This window comes from Carcharodon carcharias, chromosome 19 (genome assembly GCF_017639515.1).
Source record: "Carcharodon carcharias isolate sCarCar2 chromosome 19, sCarCar2.pri, whole genome shotgun sequence".
In the NCBI taxonomy this organism is placed as follows: domain Eukaryota; kingdom Metazoa; phylum Chordata; class Chondrichthyes; order Lamniformes; family Lamnidae; genus Carcharodon; species Carcharodon carcharias.
The window spans coordinates 114010702-114031316 of NC_054485.1; the positions used below are offsets into that span (position 1 = coordinate 114010702).

General features: G+C 49.1%; 1 protein-coding gene across 1 annotated transcript; it reads left to right on the forward strand.

The window, feature by feature from the left end:
• The first annotated feature begins 2727 nt into the window (after positions 1-2727).
• c19h11orf98 (chromosome 19 C11orf98 homolog) lies at positions 2728-19908 on the forward strand. Its single transcript, XM_041213174.1, has 4 exons — positions 2728-2807; positions 15450-15574; positions 17582-17679; positions 19539-19908. The coding sequence occupies exons 1-4, from the start codon at positions 2772-2774 to the stop codon at positions 19670-19672; spliced, it is 393 nt and encodes a 130-aa protein (XP_041069108.1). The 5' UTR covers positions 2728-2771; the 3' UTR covers positions 19673-19908.
• The last annotated feature ends 707 nt before the right edge of the window (positions 19909-20615 follow it).

Consider the following 20615-nt stretch of genomic DNA (forward strand, 5'->3'; position numbering starts at 1 on the left):
GCTAACAGCACTGTGGATTTACCTACACCACACGGACAAAATCCTGAAACTCCCTCCCTATCAGCACTGTGGGTGTACCTACACCACATGGACAAAATCCTGGAACTCCCTCCCTAACAGCACTGTGGGTGTACCTACACCACGTAGACAAAATCCTGGAACTCCCTCCCTAACAGCACTGTAGGTGTACCCACACCACATGGACAAAATGCTGGAACTCCCTCCCTAACAGCACTGTGGGTGTACCCACACCACATGGACAAAATCCTGGAACTCCCTCCCTAACAGCACTGTGGGTGTACCTACACCACATGGACAAAATCCTGGAACTCCCTCCCTAACAGCACCGTGGGTGTACCTACACCACATGGACAAAATCCCGGAACTCCCTCCCTAACAGCGCTGTGGGTGTACCTACACCACACGGACAAAATCCTGGAACTCCCTTGCTAACAGCGCTGTGGGTGTACCTACACCACACGGACAACATCCTGGAACTCCCTCCCTTACAGCACTGTGGGTGTACCTACACCACACGGACAACATCCTGGAACTCCATCCCTAACAGCACTGTGGGTGCACCTATACCACATAGACAAAATCCTGGAATTCCCTCCCTAACAGCACTGTGGATTTACCTACACCACACGGACAAAATCCTGGAACTCCCTCCCTATCAGCACTGTGGGTGTACCTACACCACATGGACAAAATCCTGGAACTCCCTCCCTAACAGCACTGTGGGTGTACCTACACCACGTAGACAAAATCCTGGAACTCCCTCCCTAACAGCGCTGTGGGTGTACCTACACCACGTAGACAAAATCCTGGAACTCCCTCCCTAACAGCGCTGTGGGTGTACCTACACCACGTAGACAAAATCCTGGAACTCCCTCCCTAACAGCGCTGTGGGTGTACCTACACCACGTAGACAAAATCCATAACTCCCTCCCTAACAGCGCTGTGGGTGTACCTACACCACGTAGACAAAATCCTGGAACTCCCTCGCTAATAGCACTGTGGGTGTACCTACACCACACGGACAAAATCCTGGAACTCCCTCCCTAACAGCACTGTGGGTGTACCTACACCACACGGACAAAATCCCGGAACTCCCTCCCTAACAGTGCTGTGGGTGTACCTACACCACATGGACAAAATCCTGGAACTCCCTCCCTAACAGCGCTGTGGGTGTACCTACACCACGTAGACAAAATCCTGGAACTCCCTCCCTAACAGCGCTGTGGGTGTACCTACACCACGTGGACAAAATCCTGGAACTCCCTCGCTAACAGCACTGTGGGTGTACCTACACCACACGGACAAAATCCTGGAACTCCCTCCCTAACAGCACTGTGGGTGTACCTACACCACACGGACAAAATCCCGGAACTCCCTCCCTAACAGCGCTGTGGGTGTACCTACACCACATGGACAAAATCCTGGAACTCCCTCCCTAACAGCGCTGTGGGTGTACCTACACCACGTAGACAAAATCCTGGAACTCCCTCCCTAACAGCGCTGTGGGTGTACCTACACCACGTAGACAAAATCCTGGAACTCCCTCCCTAACAGCGCTGTGGGTGTACCTACACCACGTAGACAAAATCCATAACTCCCTCCCTAACAGCGCTGTGGGTGTACCTACACCACGTAGACAAAATCCTGGAACTCCCTCGCTAATAGCACTGTGGGTGTACCTACACCACACGGACAAAATCCTGGAACTCCCTCCCTAACAGCACTGTGGGTGTACCTACACCACACGGACAAAATCCTGGAACTCCCTCCCTAACAGTGCTGTGGGTGTACCTACACCACATGGACAAAATCCTGGAACTCCCTCCCTAACAGCGCTGTGGGTGTACCTACACCACGTAGACAAAATCCTGGAACTCCCTCCCTAACAGCGCTGTGGGTGTACCTACACCACGTGGACAAAATCCTGGAACTCCCTCGCTAACAGCACTGTGGGTGTACCTACACCACACGGACAAAATCCTGGAACTCCCTCCCTAACAGCACTGTGGGTGTACCTACACCACACGGACAAAATCCCGGAACTCCCTCCCTAACAGCGCTGTGGGTGTACCTACACCACATGGACAAAATCCTGGAACTCCCTCCCTAACAGCGCTGTGGGTGTACCTACACCACGTAGACAAAATCCTGGAACTCCCTCCCTAACAGCACGGTGGGTGTACCTACACCACACGGACAAAATCCTGGAACTCCCTCCCTAACAGCACTGTGGGTGTACCTACACCACATGGACTGCAGCGGTTTGAGAAGGAAGCTCACCACCACCTTCTCAAGGGGCAATTAGGGATGGGCAACAAATGCTGGGCCCAGCCGGTGAAGCCCACATCCTATGAATGAATAAAAAGGAAGACAGCCTGGAGAGAGTGTGGGGAGCGGATGAATGAATGAATGAGGGGCGATGAAGTGGTCGGTGTTGTTCTGGACAGTGTTGAGCTTGTTGATGTGACTGCGGTAGTTACATTGCCTCTGGGCAAGGGCAGAATATTGTTTACCGGTTCCTACCCTGTGTCTATATCTGGGTAATCATTAGAGGAGGGACAAAACTCCCAGCCGCCACCTGGAACAGGGGAGCACATTGACATGAAGCTCACACGCCTGACTGAGAGCTGAGGGCATGGCCCTTTAAATGGAGGCCACGCCCCGCGCGCATCCCATTGGCTGCCTGGAAGATGATTGACGTGGGGCTATGGCTGCCACTTCCGGGTGTGGGTGGGACACGTGGAGTGAAGATGGCTCCAGGAGGAAAGATCAACCGACCCAAAACAGTGAGGGAAAGCGGTTAATGGGGACGGTTTACAAACCTTAACACAGGCACAGATCAGAGCAGAAGCAGCTGGGACTGAGTGTGACAGACTGTGTGGGATATTAAAGGGTTTGGGGAGTGAGTGTGACAGACTGGGTGGGATATTAAAGGGTTTGGGGAGTGAGTGTGACAGACTGGGTGGGATATTAAAGGGTTTGGGGAGTGAGTGTGACAGACTGGGTGGGATATTAAAGAGTTTGGGGAGTGAGTGTGACAGACTGGGTGGGATATTAAAGGGTTTGGGGAGTGAGTGTGACAGACTGGGTGGGATATTAAAGGGTTTGGGGAGTGAGTGTGAGAGACTGGGTGGGATATTAAAGGGTTTGGGGAGTGAGTGGGATCAGACTGGGTGGGATATTAAAGAGTTTGGGGAGTGAGTGTGACAGACTGGGTGGGGTATTAAAGGGTTTGGAGAGTGATTGTGACAGACTGGGTGGGATATTAAAGAGTTTGGGGAGTGAGTGTGACAGACTGGGTGGGGTATTAAAGGGTTTGGGGAGTGAGTGTGACAGACTGGGTGGGGTATTAAAGGGTTTGGGGAGTGAGTGTGACAGACTGGGTGGGATATTAAAGGGTTTGGGGAGTGAGTGTGACAGACTGGATGGGGTATTAAAGGGTTTGGGGAGTGAGTGTGACAGACTGGGTGGGATATTAAAGGGTTTGGGGAGTGAGTGTGACAGACTGGGTGGGATATTAAAGGGTTTGGGGAGTGAGTGGGATCAGACTGGGTGGGATATTAAAGGGTTTGGGGAGTGAGTGGGATCAGACTGGGTGGGATATTAAAGGGTTTGGGGAGTGAGTGGGATCAGACTGGGTGGTATATTAAAGGGTTTGGGGAGTGAGTGTGATCAGACTGGCTGGGATATTAAAGGGTTTGGGGAGTGAGTGTGACAGACTGGGTGGGATATTAAAGGGTTTGGAGAGTGATTGTGACAGACTGGGTGGGATATTAAAGAGTTTGGGGAGTGAGTGGGATCAGACTGGGTGGGATATTAAAGAGTTTGGGGAGTGAGTGGGATCAGACTGGGTGGGATATTAAAGAGTTTGGGGAGTGAGTGGGATCAGTCTGGGTGGGATATTAAAGGGTTTGGGGAGTTAGTGTGACAGACTGGGTGGGATATTAAAGGGTTTGGGGAGTGAGTGGGATCAGACTGGGTGGGATATTAAAGGGTTTGGGGAGTGAGTGGGATCAGACTGGGTGGGATATTAAAGGGTTTGGGGAGTGAGTGTGACAGACTGGGTGGGATATTAAAGGGTTTGGGGAGTGAGTGGGATCAGACTGGGTGGTATATTAAAGGGTTTGGGGAGTGAGTGTGATCAGACTGGCTGGGATATTAAAGGGTTTGGGGAGTGAGTGTGACAGACTGGGTGGGATATTAAAGGGTTTGGAGAGTGATTGTGACAGACTGGGTGGGATATTAAAGAGTTTGGGGAGTGAGTGGGATCAGACTGGGTGGGATATTAAAGAGTTTGGGGAGTGAGTGGGATCAGACTGGGTGGGATATTAAAGAGTTTGGGGAGTGAGTGGGATCAGTCTGGGTGGGATATTAAAGGGTTTGGGGAGTTAGTGTGACAGACTGGGTGGGATATTAACGTGTTTGGTGAGTGAGTGGGATCAGACTAGGTGGGATATTAAAGAGTTTCGGGAATGAGTGGGATCAGACTGGGTGGGATATTAAAGGGTTTGGGGAGTGAGTGGGATCAGACTGGGTGGGATATTAAAGGGTTTGGGGAATGAGTGGGATCAGACTGGGTGGGATATTAAAGAGTTTGGGGAGTGAGTGGGATCAGACTGGGTGGGATATTAAAGGGTTTGGGGAGTGAGTGGGATCAGACTGGGTGGGATATTAAAGGGTTTGGGGAGTTAGTGTGACAGACTGGGTGGGATATTAACGTGTTTGGTGAGTGAGTGGGATCAGACTAGGTGGGATATTAAAGAGTTTCGGGAATGAGTGGGATCAGACTGGGTGGGATATTAAAGGGTTTGGGGAGTGAGTGTGATCAGACTGCGTGGGATATTAAAGGATTTGGGGAGTGAGTGTGACAGACTGGGTGGGATATTAAAGGGTTTGGGGAGTGAGTGTAACAGACTGGGTGGGATATTAAAGGGATTGGGGAGTGTGTGGGATCAGACTGGGTGGGATATTAAAGGGCTCAGGGAGTGAGTGTGACAGACTGGGTGGGATATTAAAGGGTTTGGGGAGTGAGTGGGATCAGTCTGGGTGGGATATTAAAGGGTTTGGGGACTGAGTGTGACAGACTGGGTGGGATATTAAGGGGTTTGGGGACTGAGTGTGACAGACTGGGTGTGATATTAAAGGGTTTGGGGAGTGAGTGTGACAGACTGGGTGAGATATTAAAGGGTTTGGGGAGTGAGTGTGATCAGACTGGGTGGGATATTAAAGGGTTTGGGGAGTGAGTGTGACAGACTGGGTGGGATATTAAAGATTTTGGGGAGTGAGTGGGATCAGACTGGGTGGGATATTAAAGGGTTTGGGGAGTGAGTGTGATCAGACTGCGTGGGATATTAAAGGGTTTGGGGAGTGAGTGTGACAGACTGGGTGGGATATTAAAGGGTTTGGGGAGTGAGTGTAACAGACTGTGTGGGATATTAAAGGGTTTCGGGAGTGAGTGTGACAGACTGGGTGGGATATTAAAGGGTTTCGGGAGTGAGTGTGATCAGACTGGGTGGGATATTAAAGATTTTGGGGAGTGAGTGGGATCAGACTGGGTGGGATATTAAAGGGTTTGGGGAGTGAGTGTAACAGACTGTGTGGGATATTAAAGGGATTGGGGAGTGTGTGGGATCAGACTGGGTGGGATATTAAAGGGCTCAGGGAGTGAGTGTGACAGACTGGGTGGGATATTAAAGGGTTTGGGGAGTGAGTGGGATCAGTCTGGGTGGGATATTAAAGGGTTTGGGGACTGAGTGTGACAGACTGGGTGGGATATTAAAGGGTTTGGGGAGTGAGTGTGACAGACTGGGTGTGATATTAAAGGGTTTGGGGAGTGAGTGTGACAGACTGGGTGGGATATTAAAGGGTTTGGGGAGTGAGTGTGATCAGACTGGGTGGGATATTAAAGGGTTTGGGGAGTGAGTGGGATCAGACTGGGTGGGATATTAAAGGGTTTGGGGAGTGAGTGTGATCAGACTAGGTGGGATATTAAAGGGTTTGGGGAGTGAGTGTGACAGACTGGGTGGGATATTAAAGGGTTTGGGGAGTGAGTGTGACAGACTGGGTGGGATATTAAAGGGTTTGGGGAGTGAGTGTGACAGACTGGGTGGGATATTAAAGGGTTTGGGGAGTGAGTGTGATCAGACTGGGTGGGATATTAAAGGGTTTGGGGAGTGAGTGGGATCAGACTGGGTGGGATATTAAAGGGTTTGGGGAGTGAGTGTGATCAGACTAGGTGGGATATTAAAGGGTTTGGGGAGTGAGTGTGACAGACTGGGTGGGATATTAAAGGGTTTGGGGAATGAGTGGGATCAGACTGGGTGGGATATTAAAGGGTTTGGGGAGTGAGTGGGATCAGACTGGGTGGGATATTAAAGGTTTTGGGGAGTGAGTGTGACAGACTGGGTGGGATATTAAAGGTTTTGGGGAGTGAGTGTGACAGACTGGGTGGGATATTAAAGGGTTTGGGGAGTGAGTGTGACAGACTGGGTGGGATATTAAAGGGTTTGGGGAGTGAGTGTGATCAGACTGGGTGGGATATTAAAGGGTTTGGAGAGTGATTGTGACAGACTGGGTGGGATATTAAAGAGTTTGGGGAGTGAGTGGGATCAGACTGGGTGGGATATTAAAGGGTTTGGGGAGTGAGTGGGATCAGACTGGGTGGGATATTAACGTGTTTGGTGAGTGAGTGGGATCAGACTAGGTGGGATATTAAAGAGTTTCGGGAATGAGTGGGATCAGACTGGGTGGGATATTAAAGGGTTTGGGGAGTGAGTGGGATCAGACTGGGTGGGATATTAAAGGGTTTGCGGAGTGAGTGTGACAGACTGGGTGGGATATTAAAGCGTTTGGGGAGTGAGTGGGATCAGACTGGGTGGGATATTAAAGGGTTTGGGGAGTGAGTGGGATCAGACTGGGTGGGATATTAAAGGGTTTGGGGAGTGAGTGTGACAGACTGGGTGGGATATTAAAGGGTTTGGGGAGTGAGTGTGACAGACTGGGTGGGATATTAAAGGGTTTGGGGAGTGAGTGGGATCAGACTGGGTGGGATATTAAAGGTTTTGGGGAGTGAGTGTGACAGACTGGGTGGGATATTAAAGGTTTTGGGGAGTGAGTGGGATCAGACTGGGTGGGATATTAAAGGGTTTGGGGAGTGAGTGTGACAGACTGGGTGGGATATTAAAGGGTTTGGGGAGTGAGTGTGACAGACTGGGTGGGATATTAAAGGGTTTGGGGAGTGAGTGTGACAGACTGGGTGGGATATTAAAGGGTTTGGGGAGTGAGTGTGACAGACTGGGTGGGATATTAAAGGGTTTGGGGAGTGAGTGGGATCAGACTGGGTGGGATATTAAAGGGTTTGGGGAGTGAGTGTGACAGACTGGGTGGGATATTAAAGGGTTTGGGGAGTGAGTGTGACAGACTGGGTGGGATATTAAAGGGTTTGGGGAGTGAGTGTGACAGACTGGGTGGGATATTAAAGGTTTTGGGGAGTGAGTGTGACAGACTGGGTGGGATATTAAAGGGTTTGGGGAGTGAGTGTGACAGACTGGGTGGGATATTAAAGGTTTTGGGGAGTGAGTGTGACAGACTGGGTGGGATATTAAAGGGTTTGGGGAGTGAGTGGGATCAGACTGGGTGGGATATTAAAGGGTTTGGGGAGTGAGTGTGACAGACTGGGTGGGATATTAAAGGGTTTGGGGAGTGAGTGTGACAGACTGGGTGGGATATTAAAGGGTTTGGGGAGTGAGTGTGACAGACTGGGTGGGATATTAAAGGGTTTGGGGAGTGAGTGGGATCAGACTGGGTGGGATATTAAAGGGTTTGGGGAGTGAGTGTGACAGACTGGGTGGGATATTAAAGTGTTTGGGGAGTGAGTGGGATCAGACTGGGTGGGATATTAAAGGGTATGGGGAGTGAGTGTGACAGACTGGGTGGGATATTAAAGGGTTTGGGGAGTGAGTGTGACAGACTGGGTGGGATATTAAAGGGTTTGGGGAGTGAGTGTGAGAGACTGGGTGGGATATTAAAGGGTTTGGGGAGTGAGTGGGATCAGACTGGGTGGGATATTAAAGGGTTTGGGGAGTGAGTGTGACAGACTGGGTGGGATATTAAAGGGTTTGGGGAGTGAGTGTGAGAGACTGGGTGGGATATTAAAGGGTTTGGGGAGTGAGTGGGATCAGACTGGGTGGGATATTAAAGGGTTTGGGGAGTGAGTGGGATCAGACTGGGTGGGATATTAAAGGGTTTGGGGAGTGAGTTTGACAGACTGGGTGGGATATTAAAGGGTTTCGGGAGTGAGTGGGATCAGACTGGGTGGGATATTAAAGGGTTTGGGGAGTGAGTGGGATCAGACTGGGTGGGATATTAAAGAGTTTGGGGACTGAGTGTGACAGACTGGGTGGGATATTAAAGGGTTTGGGGAGTGAGTGTGATCAGACTGCGTGGGATATGAAAGGGTTTGGGGAGTGAGTGTGACAGACTGGGTGGGATATTAAAGGGTTTGGGGACTGAGTGTGACAGACTGGGTGGGATATTAAAGGGTTTGGGGAGTGAGTGGGATCAGACTGGGTGGGATATTAAAGGGTTTGGGGAGTGAGTGTGACAGACTGGGTGGGATAGTAAAGGGTTTGGGGAGTGAGTGGGATCAGAATGGGTGGGATATTAAAGGGTTTGGGGTGTGAGTGTGACAGACAGGGTGGGATATTAAAGGGTTTGGGGAGTGAGTGTGACAGACTGGGTGGGATATTAAAGGGTTTGGGGAGTGAGTGGGATCAGACTGGGTGGGATATTAAAGGGTTCGGGGAGTGAGTGTGACAGACTGGGTGGGATATTAAAGGGTTCGGGGAGTGAGTGTGACAGACTGGGTGGGATATTAAAGGGTTTGGGGACTGAGTGTGACAGACTGGGTGGGATATTAAAGGGTTTGGGGAGTGAGTGGGATCAGACTGGGTGGGATATTAAAGGGTTTGGGGAGTGAGTGTGACAGACTGGGTGGGATATTAAAGGCTTTGGGGAGTGAGTGTGACAGACTGGGTGGGATATTAAAGGGTTTGGGGAGTGAGTGTGACAGACTGGGTGGGATATTAAAGGTTTTGGGGAGTGAGTGTGACAGACTGGGTGGGATAGTAAAGGGTTTGGGGAGTGAGTGGGATCAGACTGGGTGGGATATTAAAGGGTTTGGGGAGTGAGTGTGACAGACTGGGTTGGATATTAAAGGGTTTGGGGAGTGAGTGGGATCAGATTGGGTGGGATATTAAAGGGTTTCGGGAGTGAGTGTGACAGACTGGGTGGGATATTAAAGGGTTTGGGGAGTGAGTGGGATCAGACTGGGTGGGATATTAAAGGGTTTGGGGAGTGAGTGTGATCAGACTGCGTGGGATATTAAAGGGTTTGGGGAGTGAGTGTGACAGACTGGGTGGGATATTAAAGGGTTTGGGGAGTGAGTGTAACAGACTGGGTGGGATATTAAAGGGATTGGGGAGTGTGTGGGATCAGACTGGGTGGGATATTAAAGGGCTCAGGGAGTGAGTGTGACAGACAGGGTGGGATATTAAAGGGTTTGGGGAGTGAGTGGGATCAGTCTGGGTGGGATATTAAAGGGTTTGGGGAGTGAGTGTGACAGACTGGGTGGGATATTAAAGGGTTTGGGGAGTGAGTGTGACAGACTGGGTGTGATATTAAAGGGTTTGGGGAGTGAGTGTGACAGACTGGGTGGGATATTAAAGGGTTTGGGGAGTGAGTGGGATCAGAATGGGTGGGATATTAAAGGGTTTGGGGTGTGAGTGTGACAGACTGGGTGGGATATTAAAGGGTTTGGGGAGTGAGTGGGATCAGACTGGGTGGGATATTAAAGGGTTTGGGGACTGAGTGTGACAGACTGGGTTGGATATTAAAGGGTTTGGGGAGTGAGTGGGATCAGACTGGGTGGGATATTAAAGGGTTTGGGGAGTGAGTGTGATCAGACTGCGTGGGATATTAAAGGGTTTGGGGAGTGAGTGTAACAGACTGGGTGGGATATTAAAGGGTTTGGGGACTGAGTGTGACAGACTGGGTGGGATATTAAAGGGTTTGGGGAGTGAGTGTGACAGACTGGGTGAGATATTAAAGGGTTTGGGGAGTGAGTGTGATCAGACTGGGTGGGATATTAAAGGGTTTGGGGAGTGAGTGTGACAGACTGGGTGGGATATTAAAGATTTTGGGGAGTGAGTGGGATCAGACTGGGTGGGATATTAAAGGGTTTGGGGAGTGAGTGTGATCAGACTGGGTGGGATATTAAAGGGTTTGGGGAGTGAGTGTGACAGACTGGGTGGGATATTAAAGGGTTTGGGGAGTGAGTGTAACAGACTGTGTGGGATATTAAAGGGATTGGGGAGTGTGTGGGATCAGACTTGGTGGGATATTAAAGGGCTCAGGGAGTGAGTGTGACAGACTGGGTGGGATATTAAAGGGTTTGGGGACTGAGTGTGACAGACTGGGTGTGATATTAAAGAGTTTGGGGAGTGAGTGTGACAGACTGGGTGGGATATTAAAGGGTTTGGGGAGTGAGTGTGATCAGACTGGGTGGGATATTAAAGGGTTTGGGGAGTGAGTGGGATCAGACTGGGTGGGATATTAAAGGGTTTGGGGAGTGAGTGTGATCAGACTAGGTGGGATATTAAAGGGTTTGGGGAGTGAGTGTGACAGACTGGGTGGGATATTAAAGGGTTTGGGGAGTGAGTGTGACAGACTGGGTGGGATATTAAAGGGTTTGGGGAGTGAGTGTGACAGACTGGGTGGGATATTAAAGGGTTTGGGGAGTGAGTGTGATCAGACTGGGTGGGATATTAAAGGGTTTGGGGAGTGAGTGGGATCAGACTGGGTGGGATATTAAAGGGTTTGGGGAGTGAGTGGGATCAGACTGGTGGGATATTAAAGGGTTTGGGGAGTGAGTGTGACAGACTGGGTGGGATATTAAAGGGTTTGGGGAGTGAGTGGGATCAGACTAGGTGGGATATTAAAGAGTTTCGGGAATGAGTGGGATCAGACTGGGTGGGATATTAAAGGGTTTGGGGAGTGAGTGGGATCAGACTGGGTGGGATATTAAAGGTTTTGGGGAGTGAGTGTGACAGACTGGGTGGGATATTAAAGGTTTTGGGGAGTGAGTGTGATCAGACTGGGTGGGATATTAAAGGGTTTGGGGAGTGAGTGTGATCAGACTGGGTGGGATATTAAAGGGTTTGGGGAGTTAGTGTGACAGACTGGGTGGGATATTAACGTGTTTGGTGAGTGAGTGGGATCAGACTAGGTGGGATATTAAAGAGTTTCGGGAATGAGTGGGATCAGACTGGGTGGGATATTAAAGGGTTTGGGGAGTGAGTGGGATCAGACTGGGTGGGATATTAAAGGGTTTGCGGAGTGATTGTGACAGATTGGGTGGGATATTAAAGCGTTTGGGGAGTGAGTGGGATTAGACTGGGTGGGATATTAAAGGGTTTGGGGAGTGAGTGGGATCAGACTGGGTGGGATATTAAAGGGTTTGGGGAGTGAGTGGGATTAGACTGGGTGGGACATTAATGGGTTTGCGGAGTGAGTGTGACAGACTGGGTGGGATATTAAAGGGTTTGGGGACTGAGTGTGACAGACTGGGTGGGATATTAAAGGGTTTGGGGAGTGAGTGGGATCAGAATGGGTGGGATATTAAAGGGTTTGGGGAGTGAGTGTGACAGACTGGGTGGGATATTAAAGGGTTTGGGGAGTGAGTGGGATCAGACTGGGTGGGATATTAAAGGGTTTCGGGAGTGAGTGTGACAGACTGGGTGGGATATTGAAGGGTTTCGGGAGTGAGTGTGATCAGACTGGGTGGGATATTAAAGGATTTGGGGAGTGAGTGTGACAGACTGGGTGGGATATTAAAGGGTTTCGGGAGTGAGTGTGACAGACTGGGTGGGATATTAAAGGGTTTGGGGAGTGAGTGGGATCAGACTGGGTGGGATATTAAAGGGTTTGGGGAGTGAGTGTGATCAGACTGGGTGGGATATTAAAGGGTTTGGGGAGTGAGTGTAACAGACTGGGTGGGATATTAAAGGGTTTGGGGAGTGAGTGGGATCAGACTGTGTGGGATATTAAAGGGTTTGGGGAGTGAGTTGGATCAGACTGGGTGGGATATTAAAGGGTTTGGGGAGTGAGTGGGATCAGACTGGGTGGGATATTAAAGGGTTTGGGGAGTGAGTGTGACAGACTGGGTGGGATATTAAAGGGTTTGGGGAGTGAGTGGGATCAGACTGGGTGGGATATTAAAGGGTTTGGGGAGTGAGTGTGATCAGACTGGGTGGGATATTAAAGGGTTTGGGGAGTGAGTGTAACAGACTGGGTGGGATATTAAAGGGTTTGGGGAGTGAGTGGGATCAGACTGGGTGGGATATTAAAGGGTTTGGGGAGTGAGTGGGATCAGACTGGGTGGGATATTAAAGGGTTTGGGGACTGAGTGTGACAGACTGGGTGGGATATTAAAGGGTTTGGGGAGTGAGTGGGATCAGACTGGGTGGGATATTAAAGCGTTTGGGGAGTGAGTGTGATCAGACTGGGTGGGATATTAAAGGGTTTGGGGAGTGAGTGTGACAGACTGGGTGGGATATTAAAGGGTTTGGGGAGTGAGTGTGACAGACTGGGTGGGATATTAAAGGGTTTGGGGAGTGAGTGTGACAGACTGGGTGAGATATTAAAGGGTTTGGGGAGTGAGTGTGACAGACTGGGTGGGATATTAAAGGGTTTGGGGAGTGAGTGGGATCAGACTGGGTGGGATATTAAAGCGTTTGGGGAGTGAGTGTGACAGACTGGGTGGGATATTAAAGCGTTTGGGGAGTGAGTGTGACAGACTGGTGGGATATTAAAGGGTTTGGGGAGTGAGTGGGATCAGACTGGGTGGGATATTAAAGGGTTTGGGGAGTGAGTGTGACAGACTGGGTGGGATATTAAAGGGTTTGGGGAGTGAGTGGGATCAGACTGGGTGGGATATTAAAGGGTTGGGGGAGTGAGTGTGACAGATTGGGTGGGATATTAAAGGGTTTGGGGAGTGAGTGGGATCAGACTGGGTGCGATATTAAAGGGTTTGGGGAGTGAGTGTGACAGACTGGGTGGGATATTAAAGGGTTTCGGGAGTGAGTGTGATCAGACTAGGTGGGATATTAAAGGTTTTGGGGAGTGAGTGTGACAGACTGGGTGGGATATTAAAGGCTTTGGGGAGTGAGTGGGATCAGACTGGGTGGGATATTAAAGGTTTTGGGGAGTGAGTGGGATCAGACTGGGTGGGATATTAAAGGGTTTGGGGAGTGAGTGTGATCAGACTGGGTGGGATATTAAAGGGTTTGGGGAGTGAGTGGGATCAGACTGGGTGGGATATTAAAGTGTTTGGGGAGTGAGTGTGACAGACTGGGTGGGATATTAAAGGGTTTGGGGAGTGAGTGTGACAGACTGGGTGGGATATTAAAGGGTTTGGGGAGTGAGTGTGACAGACTGGGTGGGATATTAAAGGGTTTGGGGAGTGAGTGTGACAGACTGGGTGGGATATTAAAGGGTTTGGGGAGTGAGTGTGACAGACTGGGTGGGATATTAAAGGGTTTGGGGAGTGAGTGGGATCAGACTGGGTGGGATATTAAAGGGTTTGGGGAGTGAGTGGGATCAGACTGGGTGGGATATTAAAGGGTTTGGGGAGTGAGTGTGACAGACTGGGTGGGATATTAAAGGGTTTGGGGAGTGAGTGGGATCAGACTGGGTGGGATATTAAAGGGTTTGGGGAGTGAGTGTGATCAGACTGGGTGGCATATTAAAGGGTTTGGGGAGTGAGTGTAACAGACTGGGTGGGATATTAAAGGGTTTGGGGAGTGAGTGGGATCAGACTGGGTGGGATATTAAAGGGTTTGGGGAGTGAGTGGGATCAGACTGGGTGGGATATTAAAGGGTTTGGGGACTGAGTGTGACAGACTGGGTGGGATATTAAAGGGTTTGGGGAGTGAGTGTGACAGACTGGGTGGGATATTAAATGGTTTGAGGAGTGAGTGAGAGACTGGGTGGGATATTAAAGGGTTTGGGGAGTGAGTGGGATCAGACTGTGTGGGATATTAAAGGGTTTGGGGAGTGAGTGTGATCAGAGTGGGTGGGATATTAAAGGGTTTGGGGAGTGAGTTTGACAGACTGGGTGGGATATTAAAGGGTTTGGGGAGTGAGTGTGACAGACTGGGTGGGATATTAAAGGGTTTGGGGAGTGAGTGTGATCAGACTGGGTGGGATATTAAATGGTTTGGGGAGTGAGTGTGACAGACTGGGTGGGATATTAAAGCGTTTGGGGAGTGAGTGTGACAGACTGGGTGGGATATTAAAGCGTTTGGGGAGTGAGTGTGACAGACTGGTTGGGATATTAAAGGGTTTGGGGACTGAGTGGGTTCAGACTGGGTGGGATATTAAAGGGTTTGGGGAGTGAGTGTGACAGACTGGGTGGGATATTAAAGGGTTTGGGGAGTGAGTGGGATCAGACTGGGTGGGATATTAAAGGGTTTGGGGAGTGAGTGTGACAGACTGGGTGGGATATTAAAGGTTTTGGGGAGTGAGTGTGACAGACTGGGTGGGATATTAAAGGGTTTGGGGAGTGAGTGTGACAGACTGGGTGGGATATTAAAGGGTTCGGGGAGTGAGTGGGTTCAGACTGGGTGGGATATTAAAGGGTTTGGGGAGTGAGTGTGACAGACTGGGTGGGATATTAAAGGGTTTGGGGAGTGAGTGGTATCAGACTGGGTGGGATATTAAAGGTTTTGGGGAGTGAGTGTGACAGACTGGGTGGGATATTAAAGGGTTTCGGGAGTGAGTGTGACAGACTGGGTGGGATATTAAAGGGTTTCGGGAGTGAGTGTGATCAGACTGGGTGGGATATTAAAGGGTTTGGGGAGTGAGTGGGATCAGACTGGGTGGGATATTAAAGGGTTTGGGGAGTGAGTGGGATCAGACTGGGTGGGATATTAAAGGGTTTGGGGAGTGAGTGTGACAGACTGGGTGGGATATTAAAGGGTTTGGGGAGTGAGTGGGATCAGACTGGGAGGGATATTAAAGGGTTTGGGGAGTGAGTGTGACAGACTGGGTGGGATATTAAAGGGTTTGGGGAGTGAGTGGGATTAGACTGGGTGGGATATTAAAGGGTTTGGGGAGTGAGTGGGATTAGACTGGGTGGGATATTAAAGCGTTTGTGGAGTGAGTGGGATCAGACTGGGTGGGATATTAAAGGGTTTGGGGAGTGAGTGGGATCAGACTGGGTGGGATATTAAAAGTTTCGGGGAGTGAGTGATCTTAGAGAATAAAGCACTGAATATTAAAGCACTGAAAGCTTTTTATCTTTGAATCATTAACTTTGTTCATGTTTCACTATGTTTCACCTGTCTGCCTCTCCTCCTTTCTGATTGCAGGAATTACAGAGAAATTTGTTTAAGAGACGGAGAGTTTTGAGGAAAGAGAAAAGGAAAAAGCGGCTGATTGTGGGCGCGGTGATTGATGAGGGACTGATCACCGCCCATCACCTGAAGAAGAGATGGTGAGAAAGTTTGTCTAGATCTCAGTCGGACCTGACATCCCTGATTTGCCCAGTGACCTGTTCAGTGCCCTCTTTAATGGAGAGTGCGCCATGAGTCACATATGTCTCGGTTTGTTCTGCAGTGTGTGGGCAGTGGTCAATCAGTGGTTTTTGGCCGAGTAGTGATCACAGTGGGTGCTCTCAGATCTCCCGTGGAGGTGCTGAAGGTCAATCGGGAGGATTTGATGATTTCCAGGGCCCGGGATCATCTGTAACACAATTCTGTAGGTAAGGAGTGTGAGCCGGCCTATCCCTTTATGGACATACGGTCCTATTACTTTAAATAAGCTGAGGCCGAGTCCCATGGAAACACTTGGTTGCCTGCTGAGGTCGGTGAAGAGATATTTCCAGTTCTTGGAGATGTTCCCTTGCCCATTAGGCATGATGCTGCCTGAGACTGGTGGGTTGTACCTCGTTTCATAGAGCTCTACTCCAGGGGATGGTGAAAGGTGTTGAAGGAAAGCTGGCTTGCCTGAGAGACACATTTGCAATGTCATCAGAGTACCGGCTCTCAGCTGATGCTGGGCCAGGCAGATTTTCACAGTGAAACTCCGCCAACACACTACAAGTGACAGAATAATGGAAACGGGTTTTAGCTAATTGTGCGGGGGGGGGGTTTGCATTCATCTGTCTGACCACGAGGTGGCTATGTGTTGTCCATGGGGGGGGGTGGAGGGATTCTTGCCCTTGCCCCAGGGAGAGATGGGGTTATTTTACAGGTTTGTGCTCCCCTGACTAACACCAACCCCCCCTCGTCCTCCTGCCCCCGGTCTTAGTAACTGATTGGAGTTAAATTTAAGGGTTTGTGAGGGGGTCTTGGAGCAATAACTGTGGTGTTACTGGCTGAAATCTCAGTGCCCTTGCCTTCCAGAGGGATAGGGAGAGCATTCTTAAAACTAGCTGCCAGTAACCCAACATGCACCAAGTCCGGTTCACCTGAACAGCCCTGTGCTCGCAGACAGACACTGGCTCCTGGCCTGGCGATGTCTTGATTTTTAAAATTTACATCCTTGTTTTCAAATCCTTCTTTGCCCTACCCTTCGCTATATCTGCAACCTCCTCCAACCCCCACAGACACCTGCGGTCCTCCTTAGCTGGCCTCCAGTTTTCTGATTTTAATCACTCTTCTCTTGGTCACTTTGCCTTTAGCTGCCCGGGTCCTGAGCTCTGGGATTCCCTCCCTAGACCTCTCTGCCTTCCTCATTATCCGCTGCTTAATACCTAGATCTTTAAGCAAATTAAAATTAATTATACAGCTCTTTTCACTGGCAGTTTCAAAGTGCCTTACCGCCAATCAAGTACATTTGAAGTGTAGTCACTGTTGTAATGTAGGTAACACAGAAGCCAATTTGCACACAGCAAGCTCCACCAAGAGCAATGTGCTGATGACCAGATAGAAATACTCAGCAGGTCAGGCAGCATCTGTGGAGAGAAACAGAGTTAATGTTTCAGGTCGACGACCCTTCAGATTTCTGGCATATGCAGTATTTAGCTTTTATTTTAATGGCCAGGTAATCTGGGTTTTTAGTTTTGGGATGTTAATAGACAGATAAATATTGGCCAGGGCAGTGGGGGTTAACTCTCCTGCTGTTCTTCGAAATAGTGCCATGGACTCTTTCACGTGCACCTGAGGGGCCTCACAGAGTCTCGGTCATCCGAAAGGTGGCACCTCCAACAGTGCAGCACTCCCTCAGTACTGCACTAGAAGTGTCAGCCTTGATTTTTGTGCTCTAGTCCTGGAGTGAGACTTAAACTGGAACTTGGTGACTCCGAGGAGGGAGTGCTAACTACGGAGCCGTGGTTGACACTAATACCCCCTTCTTTGGAGATGATTATTCTGTCTGATTCCACTCGTAAGGTGAGATGTTTGTGTTAGCTAATGGCACGCAGAGCCACGTTTCAGTTCTGTGCGTGCCCCGCCGTTGCGAATATTCACTGCTCAGTGATACTGTTTCTCATTGTTTGTAGCTCGAGTAAGAGGGCGAATATCACACTCTCGGGGAAGAAGAAGAGGAAGTTACTGAAACAGATTCAGCACAGTCAGAGGGAGCGATCTGTCATGGATGGTATGGTTATAATATCCCTGTGGGTCCCTTTCCACCTCTCAGTCCTCCGGTATCCCTTTCTTCTGTAGGTGGCAGAAATATTTTCACACAAACTTGCATCTCGCTGGAAATAAAAACAGATAATGCTATAAACATTCAGCACGTCAGGGAGCTTCTCGGGAGAGACAGTTAAGCATTCACGGGTTTAAGAACTGGAAGACGATTGGTCATCGATCTGGAAAATTAACTCCCTGTCTTTGGGGTGCAGGAGCAGAAGGATCTGGGTGTCTTATGTGCATAAATCATTCAAGGTGGCAGGACAGGTGTGTTAATAAAACATATGGTTTAAAGTGGAGATGAGAATTTTTTTTCTCTGAGGGTTGTTAGTCTGTAGAATTCTCTTCCCCAGAGAGCACTGGAGGCTGGGTCATTGAATATATCCAAGGCTGAGTTAGACACATTGTTGATTGACAAGGGAGTCAAGGGTTATGGGGCAGGCAGGAAAGCGGAGTTGAGACAACCAGATCAGCCATGATCTTATTGGTTAGGATCTGGGATTTACTGCCTGAGAGTATGGTGGAGCAGGCTTGAAGGGCTGAAAGGCCTTTCCCTGCTCCGAAGTCCTATGTTTCTGTGGTATCCTAGGCTTTATAACAGGGGCATGGATTATAAGAGCAAGGAAGCTATGTTAAACTTGTACAGAAAACTGGTTCGGCTTCAACTGGAGTATTGTGTCTAGTTGTGGGTACCACTTCAGGAAGGATGTGATGGCGTTGGAGAGAGTACAGAAAAGATTCACAAAAATGGTTTCAGAGATGAGGAATTTCAGTTACATAGATAGACTGGAGAAGTTGGGACTGTTTTCCTTGGAGAAGAGGAGATTTGATAGAAATATTCAAAATCATGAAGGGACTGAACAAAGTAGATCGGGAGAAACTGTTCGCATTGGTGGAAGGATCGAGAAGCAGAGGGCACAGATTGAAGGTAATTGGCAAAAGAAGCAATGGAGATATGAGAAGAAACCTTTTCACTGAGTGGTTGGAATCTGAAATGCAATACCTGAGTGTGATGGAGGTTCAGTTGAGGCACTCAGGAGTTAATCTGAAAAGGAAGAATGTGCAGGGCCATGGGGAGAGAAATGGCACTAGGTGAACTGCTCCTTCGGAAAGCCAGCACAGAAACAATGGGCCAAATGGCCTCCTTCTGAGCTGTAACCATTCTGTGATTCTGAGGTGCTGCCTGATGAGCTGTGTGTTTTCCAGCGTCCATTGTATTTGCCTGTAGTCCTTCAAGCAAATGGAGGGGGTGTGGTGATGGCTGATCCTGTACTACCGATTGAAATCATTTTTTACCACATTCTCTTTTTGTGTTTTTTATTCTTTGGTGTGATGTAAGTGTTGCTGGACCAGCATTTGTTGCCCATCTGTAAATGCAGGTTGCTAATTGTGGCTTTCCAGTAATCTCTCTCTGGTAACTGAAATTCCTCAGGTAGTCAGAAAGTCATTATTATCCTGCTAGATCAATCCAGCTGCCTTCATCCTGTGTCCAGTCTCCATGCCCCCAACCATTCACTCAGGTTGTCTCACCTCACACCCTACGTACTCCCTCTCCTCCTCCAGTGCCCTACTTTGGGGAGAGTGTTCAACTGTCGTATTCCACTCTGGTGCTCCTGGCCTTGACCTCTTCACCCTTTCCTGATCTTGCCACCTGGTACGCTTCAGAAATCCTTTCATTCAGCGTCAGCCTCACCCAACTCTTCACTCCCACTCTCTCTCTCTCTCTCTCTCTCTGGCTCCACATCCATTCCTCCATTTGGAGTCATTTACAGGTGAGCATTTTGAACAGGACGACAAAACTTGCTTTCTCTTTTGTGTCTCTAGTTGAACCTGCCCCACCGAGGATAAAGCCAACCGACAGCATGGAGATGGAGAAAGGAGGCAGCAAGACGAGGACAGGAGGAAAGGGGGTGAATGTGGAAATGAAAGATGAAGAAATGCTGGAGCAGTCTGGTTGAAAAGAAAGAGGGGGCTTTGAAGGCAGTTTTGAAGCCCAGGGCTCAGACAGAGTTTGGGGGTGGCGATCCAAAAGGATCCTTCAAGATCTACTGTTGTAGTGTGACTATTGCCTGGCTCCATAGAGATTTCCTTGTCTTTGCTCTTCTGAATTTGTCAAGTTACCATTTGTCTGACTGAGTGCACATGGACTACCAGTTATTTTAACTGGAAATAAAGAGATGATTAATTGATAACACTAAGTTATCATTGCTACCCCATTATTGTTGAAGTTACATGCTAGTACAGAACTTGAATATTTCTGATAAGAGAGACATGTTGCCGAAGCTTTTCATCTTGCACTCATCAGGACAAACTCAAGAATACCAAATTTCAAAAGATCATGATTTATACTACAGGAGAAAAAGGTGCTGATTGGTTGGCAAGTCGACTCTGATTGGCCAAGGCATTGCCCATGGAGTAAGCAACAGAGAAGTATAGGCTCCCCAAGCAATTTAAAAAACTGTGCAAGGCTTCAACATTTTCCTTTTGGTTACGTTTGTCACTTCTAGCAAGCATAAATGGGCCATTTTACAAGCTCTACTGATTATCTTAAATTGATTTCTTAGTGTAGTTATTGGTGCACTCGGGATTGTTCAGCAAGTGCTGACCAATGATAGAATCAGTTCTCAAATGGATATTTTGTTTTGGGTTTTGCTAGCACGGGCTGGTTGAGTACGGTGTAAAATCTAGTTGGACAAATAGCTTTGTCAGCATGTCTCTTTTTCAGCAATATTACTGAGGTTCCTGGAAGGAATGTTGCTTTGCATCTTACTCACTTCAGGTATAATTACATAGGTGGTCACTTGGATGTGCTACAAATCAAAGGTGGCTCAGTGGCGAGTGTAGACTCACCCAGTTCTACAGAGAGCAGCAGATAGGAGTGCCTTTATTTGGCCCTGGATG

Excerpts from the sequence above, each read along its gene's own strand:
- c19h11orf98 (XM_041213174.1), top strand. The coding sequence starts at position 2,772 with ATGGCTCCAGGAGGAAAGATCAACCGACCCAAAACA. Across the intron at positions 2,808-15,449 it reads AGATCAACCGACCCAAAACA|GAATTACAGAGAAATTTGTT; the intron begins GTGAGGGAAAGC and ends TTCTGATTGCAG. Across the intron at positions 15,575-17,581 it reads CATCACCTGAAGAAGAGATG|CTCGAGTAAGAGGGCGAATA; the intron begins GTGAGAAAGTTT and ends CATTGTTTGTAG.